The sequence below is a fragment of the Lagopus leucura genome, unplaced genomic scaffold (assembly GCF_019238085.1).
Source record: "Lagopus leucura isolate 7727_CA_CO unplaced genomic scaffold, USGS_WTPT01 Super-Scaffold_100017, whole genome shotgun sequence".
NCBI classification, from domain to species: Eukaryota; Metazoa; Chordata; class Aves; order Galliformes; family Phasianidae; genus Lagopus; species Lagopus leucura.
Window position 1 is genome coordinate 10,217,700 of NW_024962271.1, and position 22,316 is coordinate 10,240,015.

The following is a 22,316-nucleotide window of genomic DNA, read 5'->3' on the forward strand; positions in this document are numbered from 1 at the left end:
GATTGACAAAATTGCTGCTGTTCAGAGCTCTGGTGATAATTAAGCAACTGCATTAACTCCGCTACAGTGCTCGTTTGCTTAGCATTTCAAATAAATTGTTTTTATCACACCAGTGACTATATTTTGCCTGTCGTTTGAGGTACGTGAGGGAATATCTGTACTTAATTTTTTTTCTAAATGCCTTATTGTCTAAGGATTGTTTAGAATCATTAGTAATTTTAATATTACTTCATCTGCTACACCTACTGCCTGAAAGAGAGCAATGTGGTAAGAAATAAGTACCATTGCCCTGCCTAAACTGATTGCCGTGAGTATTTCTGGTTCTCGATTACCTTCTTTTATAGAAGCCTGCTGTGTTACAGTACAAGGCGTTCCTTTCTTCTAAAGCAACACAAAGCTGTGAGTTTCTTCTGTAAGATGGTCTTAAAATAGGATTTGAAAAAAGTGCAAGAGGAAGAAGCTAAAGCTGTGACTGAAAGAGAAGCTAATTTTAAAACTGTGTGTCATCACATAGATACAGGTAGCTTGCTGAAGTGATGCCTACTTTTCTAGAACAAAAACATCCTTGTAATTTTGGGGCATTTTCTTTTGTTCAAATGAATTTTGTGCAGGATTGGAAGACTTTCCTCCCTAAACCTAATGGTTTGAAATTCTTCTGTTGTAAGAAAAAATTGTTACGGGCAACTTTCTTTAGAAAAAGTACATCCATTCCTGGATTTGTTCATCTAGGGGTCTTTTCCTTCTGTTATTATCTGTAACAAAGCATGCTGTAGCATATTATATTTGGAACTAGGTCCCTTTCAACCTAAACCATCCCTTGGTAGGCATATAGCAAGCTAAAAATACTGTTGCATTCTTAATTACTTTACTAAATTACTGGGGGAGGGAGATGCTCATAAAAATTTAACTCCTGGTGTGATTTCCAGATTTGGCACAATTATTACTTTATGAGATCAGTGTCATAGTTTTTTCTTACAAATACATTTCTTTTCCTTATTAGGTTGGAGGAATTAAAGACAAAGTGCTGGCAGCGCACCGAGCTGGACTGAAGAGAATTATCATTCCTCAAAGAAACGAAAAAGATCTTGAAGAAATTGCACTGAATGTACGGCAAGATCTGACTTTTGTTATGGCAAGCTGTCTGGATGAAGTTCTTAATGCAGCTTTTGACGGAGGATTTTCAGTTAAGCCCAGAGTTGAGCGTTTGAATAGTAAACTTTAAGTTGACAGGCTGAGATTACTTCTATATCAAATTTTAATAGAGAATAGTAACTATCAACTAGATATGTATATCTAATATAAATATGAGCTAAGACTGATAGTTTAAAACTGAGTGTAAATGCAATCAAAATAAAAATAGTGCTTTAGCAGTTAACAACCCAGACCCATATTTGCTGGGTATGCTGCCTTTTACTACTGCCAGCAAAGAGTCTTAAAAAAAATACTTTTTTCCTGATAGTGAGATTCAAGCATGAGTAACCTAATGCTATTGAGAAACAATTCCTTACCTTATCTGGTATGTAGTTATATCAGTGTCAACAGCTGATGACATCCGCAAAGACTTCAGGCCCACAGACAGAGAATGGTACACAATTTGTGTGTTCAGAGAACACAAACTGCAGCAAACACAGCACAGAACAGCAAGAGGGGTAATTAATAATGGGGACGTTAATCAAAAGCAAACTGATTTGGTGCACAGGTGTTTTCTTTTTAGTAAGTAACATTGAGGCAATCTGTTAAGGAGGGGTGGCATCAGAAAAATCAAGATTTTGGAATTAGTAAGGAAATGCATAGAAGATTTAAGGATAACAGAAGCAATAGTTCTAGTTTGTAGCAGTGTTGATGTAGGCATCATTTTTTCAAACCTGAATTAATTACAGGAATACACTCATTTTTGCCTAGGAAGGGTAATAATGCATTAATGTTGATGTGTGCAAAGTTGTACTTACAGCCCTGGAAGTAGGTGGCACATACTCTGAAGACTCATAGAAAAGACTGAGCCTGGTAACACGTGGGAGGGGCAAAGTACTCCTTAATTCCTACGTGATACAAAAGTAGGAACACTGCTGATTCTAGGATACTTATGTTTAGTGTTTAGACTCCAAACGCTACATCCATTTAAACAATACCAATAAAACTACTGGATAATTAAATTTTATTAGGTAGTGCACACTAATAATGTAAGATTTGAGAAAGTGTTTATATCCCCTCTGAGTCAGTAGCTTTGTCTCTTCAGTGTTTAACACAGGAATTTAACTTTATGGAATCTGCAGTTCTGAGTTTTTCATTGTTTTGTATGAGGGTAAGCCACAAGAGAAAACCTACTCTCTAGTATTCTGTTCTTGTCTCTTGCTTCTGTTCTTGTTAATTCTGAAATGACTGAAGTATCCTTATGAAAACGCAAATTGTATCAGTGACAGAAGAATCCTTTGTTTGGCTTTAATTTCAATTGGTAAAAAGAAAGCTGATTTACGTGGAATATAACGGTAATTATATTAATAAATTCAATGGGTATTTTTTCACTAGGTTATAAAAACTTTCACAGAAGACTTAATCTAATAAAATGATTTTTAAAAAAAGCAACACTTTTTGCTTTACTATCTTAAGAATTACACACTTCAGTTATTCAGTACCTAAGTTCCACAGTTAAGAGACAACAGGCCCTATTTTTCTGCCTTAAAAATTACTTGAATGTAACAAGTGTGAAATAACTGGACAATCAGTAAAACAGCAGAAAGGAACGATAACTAATATGCTGCTTTGCCTCTAATGAGGACTAGTAAGGGGAAAATAATATTTTCTTTACTCAACTTGATGCAGATCAAATGAGTCCTGTACTACTTAGCACTAGTAAGAGAACAGACATGCATGGAAAGCAAATACTGTTGTTCTTTTTTTTTTTTAATAATAAGCTTCTACAGCAATTTCAGAAGAACAAGGAGTTGCTCTGAAGAAAGATAAGCAATAAGTTTCTGCCACATTGCTCCAACTCATGTCTTGTCCACATGGACTTTATCTGAAAGGTGAGAGCTTTAATGCCATTCTAGAATATCTTTAGTCTGAGTAGCTTTTCAATTTCCCACTTCAGAGCTGATGTGTATTACTTAAAAGATTTTTTTTTTTAATTCAAACAGAAGTATTATCCATTATAACAGATATTATAGTTTAAATGTTCTTGGCTTTTGCTGAGCGCTCTTGAGCATAGCCGTCTGTGCAGCAGCAAGCCAAAGTAATAAAGATCTTTAAAAGTAAAGTAATTTCAGTACACTAGAGGTTATCCTGCATTGCAACTGACAGTTAAACAGACGTGATAAAGATGAGGGTGTCTTGAGACTATACTGTAAAATAACTAGCTTTATCCAGAGCTAAAAAGCAGCACTGGTAGCTCCTTTCCTCTGTCCACAGTCCACACTGTAAACTGCTACAGATAAAACTGTCTCACTAATGCAATTCATGCTTTTAATCACAGTAGCTTTGAAAACATACTAGATAATACAATGGCATAGGTAGCAATACAAAACAGTCTGCTTAATCCATTTCAGTTTTAAAGCAATACTGCAAATGCGAACTAATGAGAAATACCAAATATTAACATCCATATTTGTCAGACATTTTACTTTTAAGGCTTTCTTTTTTTCCCCCCTGAAGGCAATGAAAAACAACAGAGGTAGTACTAGGGAAGAATGCAAGATCTACTGCATTTCATTTAATCAAGACAAATGTGAGTACTATTTCTCCATACAGAAAGTACTTTCTAAAATAAACAGCTAATGCTAAAACACTGCCAGGCTTTAATACACCATTTATTTTAGATTAGGTAGTAAACTGTACAGATTGTTACGATGTTTTCATTTTTCATATATGGACCATGGTTTTATTTACCAGATCCTCAAACTACTAAGAGGAGAGATCCACTGACTTACGCTTCCACTACTTTTGAACATCTAGGCCTAAGTGTAATTCGTTTAATCATTCCATCAGATGATGGACATCAAATTTTTATACAGGTTGTTTTTTGTGTTTTAAACCAAATGAACACTAGTTTAAAGGAAGTCAGTACACATTATTTATGCTAGAGCATTTGTCATTTGTAAAGCATGACTAAAAAAGTCTGTTACAAGCACAATTTTTAGTCCCCTTCAGAAGTATATTCTTGATTTCCAGCCTAATAAAAGTCACCATAGAACAGTGCAAGAAGGCTCAAAGTTCTTTTGGGCAACACAACACGAGTACAAGCAGCAGCAATCTCGCTAACTCATGCACTTACACAGCCCTGTGATGCTCAAGTTGCAAGTACCAGACTGCTCAGGGTGACCCGAGCAGGCTCTTAGCTAGATTTCCTTTCAAAACCTGAGCTCAAAAGCAGATAACATGAGCACATGACCTTCACTCCAAGCCAGCCAATGGGGGGAAGTGGGTCTATGCCTATAAAAATAATTTGCATATTTAGCCAAGTTTCTGTCAGTAGACCAAAAGACAAAACTCAGGTAAATGTAGGCACACTTAATCAGGTGAGTACTGAATTCTGAAGACTGCACTCAGTTTGTTGTGTACTTGTAAGGAAATGCTAGACTGAAGGATTAGCTCCTTCTGAAACATTTATGTATTGCCACAGGATACCCATACATCTCATACATTAAATCTGTGCACAGTTCCAACATATAAGTAATACTAATAAGTAAAACTTTCCTTCGTATTACGACACCGACTGCTTCTGTATTATTTGATGAATCCAACTTCCAACTTGGTAGGCTTTATGTTCCTTACCTGTAGAATTACTTACCTCATCATGCATCAAAATAATATGAACAAGAGTTGTCTTAATAGATCTATTTCTGATAAGAAAGTTAAAGACAGTGCACAGTAAATAAACCGTATTTTAATGTGTTACAAAAGGAATTAATAGTCAGGCTACCTCTCCCAACAGATGTCCAGTACTACTAGGTTTGACAAAGACTTCCTTTAAATAGCTTGAGATCAAACAGCTTTTCACGTTATCCTTTTTTCTTTCTTTGCATCTGTTTTGTAACACAAATACCATATACATTCATGGTTAATTTTTTTCACATAGAGGCAGTCTGCACAAAGCCCATATCTTACAAAAGCTGTTACGGCTGGTGAATCATATCTGTAAGAGATTACTTGCATTTGACTGTGTATCATATCGCCAAAATAATATACAAAAATCAGTTCAAGAAAATTACTTCAGTAACAACCGAGAGACAGGACAAGAAAGTGAGCAAGAGTAGTAGTGTGTCAAACTTTGAGCTAAAGCACAAAGCAAAAAAATTGTTTTTAAATTTGTCAGGTATTCTCTTAATGAGAAATGTAAAAAGACTGAAAACATCTCATTCTGTCTGCCCTTTCTTTGTTTTTTTGGTGTTTTTTGTTTGTTGTTAAACAAATGGCCTGTTGTATAGTTACAAACACTGTGAAAGACAACACCTTCTTTGTACCAACAAACCAACAAACAGAAGGATGCAAGGGATGCAAGAGAGTTTCTAAGCATCTCTAAATTTGAAACGTAGTTTTTTTTAAATGCGGAAAAATCCTTGTAATTCATTTTTGTTAGATCATAACTCAAAGTACAACAACATCTAGAGCTGTTTTTAAAGGAGCTTTCTTTCCTGATGCATCTTTGAACATAATTACTCCTTTCAAGTTCAGTACATTCACAAAATAGCTCAATTAAGAACAGTACCACCAATTAATTGACTACTGGAAAGAGACAAAATTTACCAAACATACAGAAATATTAATTTTACCATAGCAATTATGCATATCAAAAGATGACACCTGTATTTAACTTTTTAAAGATACAAAAAAAAAAAAAAAAAAAGAGAAAAACCTGAATTACAGAAAAGAAAGTCATATTTATTTAATGAAAAACTAGAAGTTAATAAAAATTAGCAAATACACAAAAAATATACACAAACAGCAGCAATACTATGTAGTGACTTACAAAGGAGGGGGGGAGGAGGGGCACGGGAAGCAGCGGCCAAAGCCCAAACCGCTCAACATGGCTTGTCAGTCAAAGGGGGAGGAAAAGAACACAAACAAAAACACGAAACAGTATCCTTTTCAACAGTACAATCAATCTACAAACAAGTTTTTAGAATTATTTTACAACATTTCCTGTAGAATCAATTCTTAATACAAAAGATGCCCATTTTGGGTGTATATATATTTTCAGTGGTTTACTGTTGACTTATTTTAAATATATTAGTGTTACTACATGCAACTGCTTCCTGTAATTTAACAGCCTTTCCTTTTATTTACCTTCATATATGTCTATCCTCCATCTACCAAATAATTTGTCTGACAGTCAACGATGGTTACCCTAGTTTCTGCTAAATTAAATGCAATGGTTTTAAACACTGGCCTGAAGAGGTTTGATTGCCATTTCAACACATCGATATAGTTACGTTGATGCCTAAATTGCCATTTTCTGCAAAGAGCTGTGCAATGCTGGTGTCAAAGACTAGACAGTCACTATTCATAATGGCTGTTGCAATTCCCTCATGGATAGATCGAGGAGTTGCTTCCCAAGTCAGTCGCCGCCTATGACCGTTTAACTCAAGTCGATAAGCAAAGTTTTCTGCTTGCTTGCGTGTTCCTATCAGCTGTACAATCGCAAAGAACTGCTGGTGACCATCATATTTTTCCTGTTTCTCCAATACTAACATGAAATGAAAGCCAAAACAAGACTGCATCATAACCCAGTCAACAGCACCAGGAAGATTAATGTCTGTAGCAAGAAACACTATATCTTCTCCCTGAAGTGTTGTAATTGACTTATGTTGATGCATCAGATGTGGCATTACAGCATCCAGAGAACCTTGCCATTTACATGAAGCACCAGGACATGGACAGGAATAAGGCCTAAACTCACATAGCTCCTCATGGTCTGCTTTTTCTGTGTGTGGCAGAGTTATCTCACATCCAGAAGAGGCATATTTACACGGGAATAGTACAGAATTGGCAACTTTCTCCATAGCCAGGTTACGAATGGAGCCCAGTGGGCCTCGGCAAGTTGGACAGCACGTAAGTTTGGGGCGACAGTTGCTACAAACAAGGTGGCCACTCTGACACTGAAGAATTGGTGGCAGCACATAGTCAAAACAGACAGGACACTCAAAGAGACTAGCCAAGTCATTATTGGAAGCTGTAGTGCCAGTCAGCGCAGGCACTCTCTGTGAAGGCGTACACTTTGAAGTACCTGTAGGTAGTGCTGTAGCAGTCTGACGGCTCATTTCTATAAGAGAAGAGAAAAAGAATGAGGATACTGCAGGGATTATATCTAAACACATTTTATTTTATTCTGCTTACTGTATTTCTTGATTATGAAAACAAATCAAAATAAATCAGACAAAAAGAAGTGAAACTCAAACATGCAATGCAGCTGTGCGTACTTTGCACGTAGATTTTCAGCTGTGTTGCAGAGAACAGACACTGGTATGACACCGATCTAAAAAGAAAAGATGTTCTGCTAACTGTTCTGAACTGGAATTTACCTATCGGAAGCTGCAGGGTAAATGTGTAAAGAAGTACTAAGCGTAGCTGAAATCTTCAAAGATTTTTGTTGTTGTCTGGTTGATGCTGTTGTTTTTGTCTTTGTTTTTTGCTGTTGTTTCTTTTAATATTGCACTTACAAAACATTCCATCTGGTCAGGTAGGTGTAACAACTGAGCATACTACATAATACAAATCTAAAGCTGAATTTTAAGCTTTACATAGAAGAAACCAGCCATATGAAATGAAAAAAAAAAAAAAAAAAAAATTAAAAAAAAAAAAAAAATTAATTTTAAAGTTTAAATAAAAAAAAAAAACAATATCAAATAAAAAAAAAAAAAAAAAAAAGCTTGAATATCATAATCCTATTTACTGTATCAGGATAATTAAAAAACAACAGCCACCAGTTACAAGGAAAAACATAGCTAAGATTATCCTACCCTGGGAAAGAGCCATGTAATACTGACTCTTCACTTCTATAGCTTTTGAAACATATCCATTGCTTTCACTTGCTGAACTAAACCATGTGTGAAGACATCAGGAAATAAACAGAAAACAGAAATTATTTTACTTAGCTTTCTAAGCAAGACAAGAAATGCAGAAGATGAAATTTGAGAATTAAGAATTAAGCACTGCTTATGAAGTTTTACATTCGGTAGTTTTCAGTTCTTTCCAATGTCTCTGAACCAGAGTGGCTGTCTGACTGCACAATGCTTTCAAGCATTCAACGAGCAATGGTAAAAGGCCTGTATGTCTTTTAACACGTACAGATGCCACGCTTTGTCCTGGCTCCCCTGACTCCCCTCCTACTTGCACAAAAGGAACCACTAGTATTGCCAGGAAAAATAAAAACTTAATATTGAGCAGATAACCCTTACCTCCATAGGTTAAAGTAAAATGCTATTCAAAACTGGAATCCATTATACAGAAACATTCTTAACCACCTTAAGTGTTTCTGTGCATCAGCCCTGTACCTCTTGTGTATGAAACCGAAAATAAACTTCATCTTTAATCTCCTTTATATTTGACATGGGAATATTAAGCAATAGGCAAGCTTCCCATATTTAGAATTATTTCAACCACAAACAAGCTTACTCATACTTGGACTAGATACCTCAAAGCAGCATACTGTGCGTGCTTTAGCAAGGCATGCGCTATTCAGGGCACGTGATGAACAAACTATGAGATTCCAAGAAGCAAAACAACTTTTCCCTTGACGTTCACAAAACAGCCACAGTGGTCAACATCACTCTTTTCAGCAAAAGCCCCTTTTCTCCAATCCAGAGCTCAAACACAGGTTTTTGGGAGCTGGCATTCAGTCTGAGTCTTCACTCTCACGTGCCCCATACCAGCATCATCTCACCCCTCCAAAGTCTTTTCTTCCACCTTGAGTGCCTTGCTCTCAAAATATCCAGATCTTATCTTTGGACATAAAACCACGCAGTAGTTTTCACTACTGGACCCTACATGGTCCAGATCCAAAAGGAATGGTAGTTTTTTGGCCTTGTTTTCCTACTTCAAGCATTTCCTCTAGATGGAAAGTTTAAGTGATCTATGACAAATCAAATCTATGCTCTGGGGAAGTGATGCCCCACCAGTTTGTTGCAGAGAGTTCAGACAGACAGCCCCAGTGATAACTGAGCACTACTGCTAGTTTTCTCCAAAATCTGCAGATGGGAGACTCGTGGTGTCATACTGTGGTCCAGGAAAACAAACTGCACACACAGAGTAATTGCACAGTACCACACTGCTTGGAACGAGCATAGAAATCACATACACATTCTTGTGTAAAATTCTGAAAACATCACCTTGCAGAAATTGTAAACACGTTTTGGAATAGTTTTTGTGTGCTTCATCTTACCTGCATCCACACCTCCTGATCCCCAGAACCCACAAACAACACTGGGAAAACCACTGTTCCCCAGGCAGTCTGACTGGCCGGGTGAGCTTTGCTCTGGCTGATAACACCTCCAGGAGCTGGTACCACAGGTAACCAACCTCCAAGCTTTGCACAAGACCTCGCACACAGATGCACTTCCACATCAGCTTTCAGTGCTTCAGAAGCACTGAAGAAGATACTGCACAGCCCTGGTTTGGCACCACTCCTGCCTGGCCTTCAAACACAACTGAGCACCATCCCACAAAGCATGGAGCCAAAATGCACAGGAATCTGTGAACTGAGCCACTGAAATGAACAAGCAAAGAAGAAGCTGGATAATGCAAGAAACTGCAGTTTACCAAGCCCAAAGCTGTCCAAAGCATAAGTTCCCGTTTTTCATAGATGTCTTAAAACCTACAAGGTAATGGCAAATCAAAGTGTTCATAGCATAATACAGTTAATCTGTATTTGCCTTTGTCAAACTTTCTCAGCAAATTACCAACCAAAACCAAACATCTAACTGGAAATAAGAGTTTAATGTTATTTTTAGTTACAAAACATTTTCTACAGGTCAAAAAAAACCCTCAAAAGAACCCAAGACAACACAACCCTATGTGCAAAGCTTGCCATTAGCTTTGTTCCACACACTGGGAGCAAGCGCATAAGCAATACCAACAAACCACAGGATGCTGGTTGTCATCTGCAGAAAGTAATTCCTACAACCCCTACTATTTGAAACATCAAACAAATCTGCCTAAGTTTAACCAGCAGAGTGAAAGAAGAGACGCACTTTAACACTCCCAACTCCAGCCCGAGAACAGCTCTGCTCTGGGTGAAACCAGCCCAGCCCGCTGATGGCCAGCAGTGCAGGAAGCGCATGGTAGCGTCACCTCCTGCGAGCCATGGGGCTGCACCAATGACAGATCCGACAGATCACACGAGGCACATTTCAGCGGAGGCAGCAGGGGAACACACTGCCAAGAGCTGTTCTGCTCAGAGACAAAGCAAGGCTGCAGCACCTGAGTCTTAAAAATGCTTTCCTACTACTTGAAATTCAGGTTCTGAAATTCAGGTAGACTGTGGAAGCTTTTACTGGATCCATAACACATGCAAGTTAGCACCACTGCCAAGGATTTGGTGCTCTTAACAGAAGACACTGACTAAATACACAGTATGTTTACAATTCATCACTGTATGTCCCACCAGGTGAGAGTCAAGGAAGTTTCCTAGGGACCGAGACGAAGAAAAGCAGCAGGAGCAACCTGTGGACTACGTGCCAAGAGCTCAGCAGTCAGTAAGCCATGCCCAATGCCCGGGGCTCCACTCCTGCCATGCATGGCTGTCCCAGCAGCCGCCAGCCCTGTACGGAGCCGTGCTGCAGCAAGCAACACCTGAACAGGCTGTGAAACCCCTGAGCTAAAGTCACTGTGAGAGCAGGAAGGTACAGCAAACTGAACAGCCCAGCTGACGTGCAGACACATGGAAAACACCTTCAAGAAAAGTTCAGAAAGGTAACATATCTCATGTGCCATGGAAGTAACACAGTACGTACGAATAAATTTGTGCCATCTCAGCTTCTCACCTCTCCAAGGCACTAGCTTCAGGCACCATCCTGGAATCCAAACTTAACCTATTTCACTGAAATAGAGGGTACTTTTAACACCCTCAGGCTAACACCATCAACTTTTCCGACACCTTTACTTGCTCTCAATAGATTACACTTGGGACTAATGCCTTAAATGCCTTTTGAGAAGGTAACAGAATTAGTGTTGGGGGGAAAAAAGAAACAAAACAAACCACCACCAAATATCTGCATAGTTACCTTAGTGTTTGAAACAAGAAAAAAAAATCTGTGTAGTGCCTAAGAATGGTGAAAGGACAGAAAAATGCCTTAGCAAAGGCTTCTATACGTGACGCAGTTATGTCAATCACATTTTAGAACTAAGTGAATTCAGAGAGTTGCATTCAAGAATCAGTAACTCTTAACACCTAACAGTTATGACCAAGGTAACACAAAATCTTTCATTTTTTCAGCTGCACAATTATATTTGAGAATGATACCTATATAAAGAAAAGCCCAGTTGTGGAGCACTGAGAATTGGATCCCTTCGTTACATAGCACTCAAATTTGTGGAGAACACTGACAGCTGGCTACTTTAAGATGCTGTAGAGTCCAAAGAATGCCAAAACCCCCAAACTAAGTCAACTGTTGAAAATACCAATTGCTTTGCAGGTCTAAATGATAACTAACAGTAAATACAGTTAGCCACTGCCATCAGAAATGCATGCAATTCAATATTCGTAACATTTATAACATAAAATAAACTGAAAGATTCGTGTCACCAGTACTTCATTGGCAGCAGAAGAAAGGTTTAGTGAATGCCTATGAATTATACAATCGTGGGACTGTTCATCCTCTGCGATTATCTGCAGTGAACCACCAGACCCCAACACTCAACACGTGTCTGATACTACCATGTATGTTCCCTTGTACAAATGCTATCACCAGCTGAGTCATTACTAGCGGGCAATCCAGATCTTTTCCAAACTCAGCATCTGTAGCAGATGCAAACAGCACTGTAAACACTAGCACTATGTTATTACACCCGTTTAACTGCAGTGACAAGTATCTCATCCAGTACAAAAACCTGAGTTGTGGCTAGTGTTATTTCATTTCAACCACTGTCATTAGCTCTTTCTCCTATCTCTGCCAGGACGTTGAACACCCACCCACATGCTGCCTGTTTCTAGCTGCCAAAGGTTTTCTTCCCAATAATTTTATGATGTAAAATTAGGAAGAGCAACCTAGACAAGGTATACAACAACCACATAAAACATAGCTTTTTTTTTTTTTTTTAAGAAACAAAGAACTTCATCAATTTCAGGTGAATAACCCATACTGTACCAATCCAGAACTTTGCAATTCAGTGCATAAATTCCAGAGAATCAAGATCAAAGTTAGCACTGAGTATCAGAGACTATATTGCTAGGAGACTAGTCCTGCAGAGAGATGAACTCTGAAACAAAGTACATAGGAGAAAAAATTCTAACCAATAAAGCCCCAGATTTCATTCTAGAATGACAACCAGAAATGTCTGATCAAAAGCAGTAATCCTGTGTCTGGCCCACTCAGTCTGCACTATATAATTAGAGAACATTCCATGTCTCACTCATATTTATGCTTAGAACTAAATAAGAAAACAGATTGATTTGTACACTCAGGCCATCAACAAAGTGTTATATAGCACTATATGACATCTCTCCCTTTTTTTTGAGCTTGAAAGGAGAGGAAGCAGAACAGAAATAAAAGAGAAACTATAAATGAAATTTCTGAAAATTCAAGCTGTACTAAAATCAACGCCACCGCTAGAAAAAGAAAATGCAGAGATACACTGTGTAAACTGGTATAAGCAAAAATCACTGATATTTGGTTGTCTCTTGTGATGAAAGACAGGCTAGTAAAACAATCTTTTCCATTACATATAGTTATAAATAGATAGAAAAAGAGCCACTCTTTAAATACAAATCAAAACCAAATGCTGGCATTAAAAGGTTGTGGATCATTTCCAAACAGGAGTTTAGTGTATTTTTTCCTTTTCAAAACCAAGTAAATAACTCAGCTTGCTGACACTGCAGGACCCCACCCACCACAGACGAGAATCACTGTTCAGAGATGCGCATTCTTGCACTGTACCTTTAGCGGTGCTCTGTGACCAAGGCCTCCTCTTTTCTCTGTTCACCAGCTCTGTCTTCAGTGTAACTATCAGCAGTCAGTCAGTACTCAGAGCATTCCCTGACAGAGGACGCCTGAACCTCCAGCATGCCCGCACCTGGAACCTACAGCATAACAAAGTGGTTTGAATGCAGAACAACAGCCGCCCGTCCCGTACCGCAGCCTCCTCTGGCTACCAAAGGAGTGCACCTTCCTGCAGTCTGCCACAGTTTGAGCGCAGCAAGGCTAAATGAGGTAAAGCAGAAGCACGGATTTCAAAATAAAGATCGTGGCAGAAACCAAAGAATCTGACAAAATAAAGACATGGTTCATGTGAAAACACACAGAACTCCACATGAACAATTAGCAACAGGGAAAACAGTTTTAATTCACTTATTTATATTTTAGCAGTATCTCATTTCCTTTCACCATGACTAGAGCAAACTAAACTGCACTACATCAGGATCATCCTGAAACAGTAATTCTGTCTATAAAAAACAAGTAAACAGACACCTTTTCAAAAGTTCCAGGCTTAGCAGGTTGCATTAAAAAGTAAGCAAGGCATACAAAGTGACCAGCTACTACGTAGATCAGTAAGTTGCAGGGGAAAACAAAAAGTTATTTTCCATGCTGTACCATCATAAGAATCTGATGCAGAAAGCACTGAATTCTGCTCTATGAAACATCATATCCATAGATGGACTCTAGACACAAGTTGAGGAAAAACACACAAGCACAGAACAACTCAGTGTTAACAGCAAATCCTACCAAGTGCGACAAATTGAGGGCTGCCTTTCTTTCCTCAGAGTGATTTTGCAAAAACTATATTCTTCACTGTATACTGTAATTGCCATGCAATATTGCATCACCACTGCTGTGTCTGTGGCAGACACAGGGAAGAGGGTGTGGCATAGAAGTGCCTACCTTAACTCAGTAAAGCTAAACTGAAAGAAATATCTATGCTTTGTTGTGCTTTCACATACAAAATCTTCCTGCAGTAACTATTCCAATTCCAGATCTATTTTGTACTCAGAAACTTTCCTGCATAACTAAATAGTACTAGAGAACAGACCATCAAAACAACGTGACCTGATTCCAGAAAGACGTGGCTCACAGGAGACCAATCACAACACAGAGCTGCTTTGTAGAAGGAAGAGTCAGAAAAGGATTAGGTATATAGACTACTTTAATACAGACCTCTCCATTTTGTGCATTGCTTAGGTTCATGTGTACTTCTGTCTTAAATATTAATTGGTTCTTGTGTTCTTTAATCCGTTCTGTATTTCTGTACACAGGGCTGAACAATGGAACCCAGTGGAGACGTGAAGAATGGCTCACCTGCCTGTGGAGGTGACCGCATACAGGAGGGCACGGAGACCTTTCTGCCATGAGGTACGTCACACACAGATGTACCACCATGTGTGGTTTCAAGTACAACCCCACAGCAGTAGCACTGAAAGCCTAACAGTGCAATTCACAGATCTGATTCCTCCCTATAAAATAGATATCCAGCTGTCCCTTTTCCAGTTCAGGTATTTAATCTTCTGATGTGAGCTGGAATGAGAATGTTTAGAAGAATAACAGAAAGACAATGTCCTCATTTTCTCTCTCACACCACTCACAAATGGGATAAAGTACACAGAACTTTAAATGTAAGGAAACAAGTCCATATTCTTAAAATGGGTATTCCTATATTTTTGAAACAAAATGTTCACACTATAGATGATTGTTTAAAGCTTTTCAGTACTTCGTTTCCTTAACTTCCCATTTTCTACATGCCCTGTGTTACTAGCATCCATTCTTTGAAGTACTTGTCTCCACTAAACCCAAAACTGTTTAGGTGACTCATTTGTTCTCTGCTCATTAGTTCTGAATCAACTGCTCCTGTTGTATTGTAGCATAAGGATTCAACTTTCACCATTTAAAATCTTGTTTTTAATTGTTATTACAATGCTACTTGCATTCTTAAACTCGGTTATTGGTAAGTTTACATGGTCCTACTTCTGCACAGAGCACCGACTCTACATTCCTTATTTCTTCAGAACACACTTTCCAGGAAACACTCATTTGAGAACATGGCTTTATCTCACAAACAAAAGCACTTTTCAGTCTTTCTTATCAACCTCAAGCACAGCACCCAGAAATGCTGTGCATTGCTGACTCCACAGACCACCACGTTCCACAAGAAGTTTCAGCATTCCTTGAGATGTGAAAAATAGAATTAGTGGTACAGGGCAGTCTGTGGCGTGGGATATTCGTGGCAGACCTGGGGTTACTTCCTGCTCCATCACAAGTGTCTGAGTCACCGCAGGCAACTACTTCCCTGCCTTTAGAGCACTGTGTGTAGCTGCAAGCCTCAGACAAAAATGCAAAAAGCGATGAATTAGCATGAGAAGGATACTAAATTAACTCTGTAGACCCTCTTCAAATTTACTTCCAGTCAGCAGCAACAAAATGTCACGACATGCTAAATGACATTATGTTAAACTATTTCAAGATCTCACTCCTTAATCCAGCAGTAGTCAGACTGCAATCACTGATTACTTTCCAAGGATGATCCAAGTCCTGCTCACATATGGATAACTGCCTTCTTCCAAGCCCAGCATGTTCTACATCAGAGACAAATTAGGGAGATGAGGCATTTGCAACATCCTTCTCACTGATTTTAAGTAATCTGAAGACCCTCTTCTTCCACCAACTCCACAATGACATTTTATGGAAAGCCAGTAATAGAAATCTCTCTTTGGAGGAATCCTTGGATTACCAAAAAAAGTTCTCCCAGCATTCCCTCTGAAGATCCAAGGTGAATAACCCAGGTTTTGAAGCTAGTGGTTCATATTCAGCAGAACAATAGCTCTCAGACCAGAGAACTGTATTTTCTTTTACCACTATTAATTTCTGTTCAGGTTTATCGAAAATATGAATGAAATGCGCAATTTCACTCACTTGTATCGCCTGGGAAATGCTTCATGGCATACAAAATTAAAATCCAGCCATAATCACTCTGAAGTTGGGCTGAGACTGTGCCAGAAAATAAAACACAGGCCATTACAAATGCTTGGGAAACGACAGGTGCAGGTACACCTTTCTGCCACTTTGTGCTCCCTCAGTACTTTCTAGATTCAAACATTACTACACCCTTTGCTGCAAAGTACTGTCCCCCCCTTCTGTCACATGGTTAGATCAAAACTTTACGTTGCAATGCTGAATCTGGAACATCAAACCCTAACAATGACTCACTACCTGAAATTTAACTGCAAATGTCAGTATTTTCAAACCTTTTTCTTTTATTGGAGTGTTACAAAGAAAAAAAAAAAAGGCTTTAGGTTGGATGATCAAGCACTCAAAATTAGAAAACAACGAAAGTTTGACACACAACTCTATTTCCTCCTATGCATATTAAGGAACAGCTCTCATGAAATACTCCCACTCACTCCTTTAGCAGAGCAGAATCTGTATGTACCTGGAAGAATTATATTTGCACAAAGAACAATACTCGTTCTTTAAACTGATCAGCTGGTTTAAAATAAAGCTGTTTAGGACAGCAGATATTTTAACACACACAGAAATGCTCTTAAAATTACTGCTTTACAGGTGCCGTTTAAATGAACATCCATCTCAACTTCTGTTATGAAGTGCCTGCTTTTATTTGTAAACTATCTATTTTACATGATTGCACTTGACCTAACACAAAGCCAAGCTAAAATTTTACAGTACACCATCAACATCTGCCAGCCAAATCTTCCCTCGTCACACCTGTGCAACCAGTCTTCAATTACACCCTGGGCACACTTGCATAATCACAGATATCAGCCATGTGGGGACGAGGCATACGCAGACGTCTCAGCTGTGTTAACTCCTCCGTGCTCCAAAAAGAGGGGAAAGAAAATTCTGCACATGGAACTCATAACCCTTATGATTTATACACATGTATGTGGGTTTATATATACTTCAAAATAAACAATTCAGTAATCAAGGGATCAGTTGAGAAGATTTTCATTGCTTTTACCAGAAGACAACTGCACATGCACAGAAGCAGAGGGCAAAGACCACGACTTCAGGCTTATCTCTATGCAAAACTGAACTACTTCACATCGATTTAAAAACTCCTTCAACTAGGAGTTTATCCTTAAAATGGGGTTATATATGCATCAATACACAAACGTATATAGAAATGTGTTTCAAATGTGATTTCCAGACCAACGCTAAGTAAATAAAGAAAAATCAAGATAATTAAGATATCTGATTCTAAGACAGAAATCTGAGGGGAGAAGAGCAGAGCAGAGTCCATTTTCACAGACTGGAGGAGAGTAAGTCCTGGTGCTAAACTGATACAATGAGCTATAGGTACTATTTTTCAAATAGAAAGTAGCAATATTACATGTTTTAAGGGCTCTTAAATATTTTAATAGCACTTCTAAGAACTGCTCACTTGCATATTCCTGAAGAGCCTTCAGATACCATTACAAACAACTAAAGAAAATGATTTATCTACAGTACAAAGAACAATCTGTCAGATCTGCGCTGCAGGACCCCAGGCACACAGTGTACATAGTGTGCCAGAGTGCAGTCCCACCATTCCTACAACAAACAAAAGCAAGCTGCCACCAAAAGGGATGGCTCTGCTGCCTTGTACCCATTCAGTTTCTCTCTGTTTAAAGTAATGCATTCAGCAAGATCAGCCTCACACAACTACACGAGTGCTTAGAGTGGCACAAGGAAGACATCAAAAACGAGCTGGCAGTGGGAGGGCAAGACTCTCAGCTGTAAGTCTGCACTTTCATTGATCCCAAGCTCTCCTACAAGGGGGGATGACTTCTCTTGCAGCAGCACTTGTTCTTATGTTACCAAGCAGGAGGCTATTCTGGGAAGTGAACCAGATAATAGTTGCCCGTTCCTCACAGGTGATTAGTTCTCTCCTGAACCTGGAACTGAAACAGCCCCACTGCATGTTCACACTGGTGCCAGCTTCACTGCAAGTGTCACATTGGTGTCACCACTGGTAGCCTGAGTAAAAGTTGTCTTCGGTAGCCCAGAATCCTATCCTCAGCATGCTACAACTTGCTCAAGCCTACATCTTCTGGTACTTCTTTTCTAAAACTGAGGTGTTAACAGCAACAAATCATGCGGTTTAGAAATAAAGCTCTCTATTAGAAAAATCACTTTTAAAATCCACTTCAGTGTATACAGCACATTTTGGCATAAAGAAACAGACTAAGATTTACAACATTTATAATCCTAGTATTTCAGTTATCAACCCCTTAGCAGGTATAGAAAACACAGAACTTTTTTTTCCTCTCATGGAAGTTCTGTAACAAACAAGAAATGACTCTATATACACCTACATTTCTAGGTTAAACATCAGCTCTAGCAATCTTTACATAAATGAATTTATTTTGAAGCTTTCTCTTCCCTAATTTAACACTAAGTTGTTTTGAAATACTCCTTCTCCACTTAAACCTTTTCAATCTTTTGACAATTTATGCATTAGTAAAATGTAACATACAATTTTCCTCCAACATTTCATCTGAACATGTGTTTGAGAACAACTCTTAAAGCTGTGGCACTCTACATTCTCCGCCTTGACAGCATTCAAACTACAAACACAAACACTGAAAAGCCACTGCTGTCTTTCATCAAAGACTAAATGAAATTTTGCTCTGTTTTGTACTACATGTGAGAAACGTAGGAATGAACATCAAAACATGAACTTAAAGGCTTCATAACACAGACACCAAAGTTCAAGAATTGCCGCTCCACTTTAAAGGAGCTGATGGCTACTTCGAACAACAGACATTATTACGCTCTGCTTTTCTTAGCATCTCAGCAAGGTCATCAACTGTTACAAGAAGAGATACACAACTGCTTCTACATAAGGCAAACAAAAAAGGAAGCAGTCAACAACTGTCTGCAGGTGGATTTCCTGTTCTTTTCTAAATCCATTTCCCTACAGGAAAATATTCATAGTAATTTTATAAACACATTTCCGGATGCAGAAGGACAAAGACAATTGTCACCATTCAAATGTTTTACTTCCTACTGAAAACAGACAATCTCAGCTTCCATACTCAATTCTCAGTGCTATGCTTCTACAAAGAAACAAGTCACAATCAGAAATGCACCATTTGGTTAATGGTAATCATCTAGCTCTTTATCTGATTAAAGCACTGGGGCATTAGTAACCAAATCTCTCATTATTCCTGTAATAACACAAAAAAATCACCATTTTGTAGATTAACTCAAGCAGGAATATATTTAAAATAGTTGTCCAGAACATTACAGAAGCATAGCATGTACTGTGGATTAGAACTAGAGTGTGGATGTGCTTATATTTTTCTCTTTTTTAGATGAAGCATGGCATAAAACTTAAGAGTATTAATGGAGCATTACTGCCAGGTTTTGTTTTCCTTTCCTAGCATAGCTAACATCTGAACACTCAATAGCATGGTAAAAAAAACCCAAACCAACAACTTCAAGTGAGCAACTTGGGAAGATTTGTTAAAAACAACTGAGAACTAACAGGAAAAACTCCATAAAACCTGCAACATGCAGTGAGCATGCAGTATTTATACGCATCTCTCCATTTGCTCTTATTTTACTGTTCACAATGCAATACCATAACAGAAAGCACAGACCAAAACTGCTTTTCTCCCGTGATGCTGTGCTGATGCTGCTTAAGATATTAACAGCACATACATTCTGAAACAGTGCAAACTGCCTCCAAGGATTCTTATTAATAAAACAAACAACAGAAAACATTTCACTGAGGAAAAGATGCCTCTACTTTCAGTGTATTTCTCCCCAAAAGGGAGATCTCCTACTATTCTTTTTTCCCCACATACCTAGTTTTCACTTTTCTTAAGGATAATTTTCCTTTAAAAAAAAAAAAAAACAAAAAAAGAAACCAGAAAAGCAATTAAAAAAGCACGATTAAATCAATTAAAAGCCATCTCTTAAACGTTCACCTCAGAGAAAAAAAGCTAAGCTTTGAGCCTTAAGCAATAGCTGAGATGGACTAGAGCTTGACAGCGTCTTTCCAGTGTACTTCACTGCAACTGGCTTCCTGTGCTTCCTGTTTCTATGAAGCACTACCTGTGCTGAGGTACAGCAGTGAGGGATTCGGGTAACTCTACAGACAACTGTGGGAAACACCCTGAGCACCCACAGACTGCAAAGGTGCAACACAGCTCAGTAAATGAGTTAGCTTCTTATGTGTGCCCAGAATTTCTTCCATAGATTCACCTTCATTACTTGGTTCAGCTTGCTTCCAAAAAATGAGACAACCGCTAAAGCAACATACACAGTGATATTCTACTTGGCAAAACTTTGCCCAACTTTTAAAGCTAACAGTTAAAAACTAGAAATGCTACTGCAAGCAGAAAAATCAAATAAAGCTCTTTTAACTTAAGAACATCATGTTTCTCATAAGAACTGAATATCCAGTTTTCCAGAATATTTTGTGTGAAGACCAGAGCTCTTAAAACTATTCTGCCTGATTTCTTCGAGCATTCAGACCAGCAGGATTTGCTCTGACATAAACTCCCTCATGCTCCCCCCCTCCCTTGCCTGGGAGCAAGTGTCCTTGACATCCAAGTAGACTCCTTTCTCAGTTCGCACTGAGCAGACAGCAGCAACAATACTCATGCCTAAGCACAGAAGATACTTCTGGTATTTAAAATATTTACTTTCCTTAGTTCACACCTACTTAGCTGGAGCCACTGGATTTCAGAGCTAACTAACTCACAGTATAGTCTAATAAGACTACAGCATTAGAACCTTACCAACGTAAATATGGATTACTTAACAAGATACTCTGTCATGACTGCTTTCAGGATAAAAATGCTCATTATTTCATCTTTTAGAATTTGTGGGTCACAACAGACTCCTAAAAGTATACAAGAGATTGTTCTTAACCTTGTGCTTTCCTGCATAACTTTTCCCTACCGTAAAAATGCTGGAGGTAATTAAGAACATCCGTTTCCATTGAACTTCATGCAATTATCATCTCTAGCACTCAATTTCAACATCAATATTACAGCATAGAGCAAATGCTAGAAATAGATACAATGCAGTCTATTCTTCAAGCAAGTGTACTCTTCTGCAGCAGCTAACCAGCCCAGAGATTGGAATTTTAAGTACCAGCCTCAGCATTAGTCTACCTGTACTGCAGTACCTCAAACGTTCTGGAAGACCAGCCAGAGGAACTCGGTTGAGAAGAGTCCCTTCTGTCTTCCTCCCCTTCTGGAATGTGCAGTGCTGGCCTCTGAGTTTAGGAGGAGATAAACAGAGAACTGAAACTACATCCTGTGCGTGGAACATCCCACGTCCTTCCTGACCTACTGCACTTTGCTATGAGCCTCCCTAAAAACCACTCACGTGCACCTCAAGAAAATTAAAGCCACTTTACCTATTTAACACTGAAGCAAATCACTCATTACAAAAAAGAGCTAGCGTTCACCAAGACCGGCTGAAATAAGAACCAAAGAGAGAATATTAAGAAATACATTTACAACTGTTACAAACCGTGAACTCAAACTATTAAAGGTGCCACCAGTTCATCACTGGAATAATCGCTCGCGTCTTCTCCTCAAGTAGCGCCTCCACAATACGTGCTACTGTTCCCCGTGTTTTAAGACTATGATAAGTAAGAGCAGAAAAGGGAAAGAACTGAAGGTCTCCGGCCTTTTAAACGTGTAGAGCTAAACAAGAATCTGCCCCACGCGCCGCGCAGAACCTGAACAGCAGGGGCACGCAGCCGCCCATGCCTCCCGCACAGCCTCCCCCCGGTCCCCACGCCGCTCCCGGGCTCCCCCCGCCGCCGCGGCCCAGCTGACCTTCGGCGCGCGTTGCCCCGCTCGCACAAAGCGCGGCGGCGGGGCCGGGCCCACAAAGGGGCAGGCGGCCCCGCGGCTGAGCGGCGCAGGCCTCGCGGCAGGCCCCGAGCCGGATCCGGGCCGGGCCCGCACCCGGCGCACGATAGCCCGGCGGCACCGCCCGGCCGCAGCTCCCCTTCCCCTCGGGGACCCGGCGGACCCGGCGGCGGAGGCCCCGCCGCGTCTCGGCGCCCGGGCCGAGCCCCTCTCAGCCCGGCCGCGAGCGGGAAGCCGGCCGCGCTCGGGCCGCGCCGGGGCCTCGTCCGAAGACTCGCCGGAGGCCGCCGCGCCGTCCCCGAGGCGGCGCCGGGGCCTTCCCCGGGCGGCGGCCCGCGGCCCC

At 39.6% G+C, this 22,316-nt stretch overlaps 2 protein-coding genes and 1 long non-coding RNA gene across 5 annotated transcripts in view; 2 read left to right on the forward strand and 1 right to left on the reverse strand.

The window, feature by feature from the left end:
* Positions 1-5,351, forward strand: part of LONP2 (lon peptidase 2, peroxisomal) — a 41,405-nt gene extending 36,054 nt beyond the window's left edge. For 2 of the 3 annotated variants that reach the window (XM_042877247.1, XM_042877249.1), the window contains exon 15: positions 1,001-5,351. In XM_042877247.1, the coding sequence (XP_042733181.1) occupies positions 1,001-1,222 (222 nt within the window). In that variant the 3' untranslated portion in view covers positions 1,223-5,351. The remainder of the gene's footprint in view (positions 1-1,000) is intronic. The other variant, XR_006180245.1, reaches the window with a different exon arrangement.
* A 559-nt stretch (positions 5,352-5,910) lies between these two features.
* SIAH1 (siah E3 ubiquitin protein ligase 1) lies at positions 5,911-13,424 on the reverse strand. Its single transcript, XM_042877250.1, has 2 exons — positions 13,086-13,424; positions 5,911-7,255 (listed from the first exon to the last, which is right to left on the reverse strand). Exon 2 carries the CDS (start codon positions 7,251-7,253, stop codon positions 6,405-6,407), a length of 849 nt encoding a protein of 282 aa, XP_042733184.1. The 5' UTR covers positions 7,254-7,255; positions 13,086-13,424; the 3' UTR covers positions 5,911-6,404.
* LOC122183359 lies at positions 13,135-17,433 on the forward strand. Its single transcript, XR_006180246.1, has 3 exons — positions 13,135-13,358; positions 14,399-14,495; positions 16,698-17,433. It is a non-coding gene; the product is annotated as an uncharacterized LOC122183359 (long non-coding RNA).
* The last annotated feature ends 4,883 nt before the right edge of the window (positions 17,434-22,316 follow it).

Coding starts and splice junctions, on each gene's coding strand:
- SIAH1 (XM_042877250.1), bottom strand. CDS start 7,253: ATGAGCCGTCAGACTGCTACAGCACTACCTACAGGTACTTCAAAGTGT.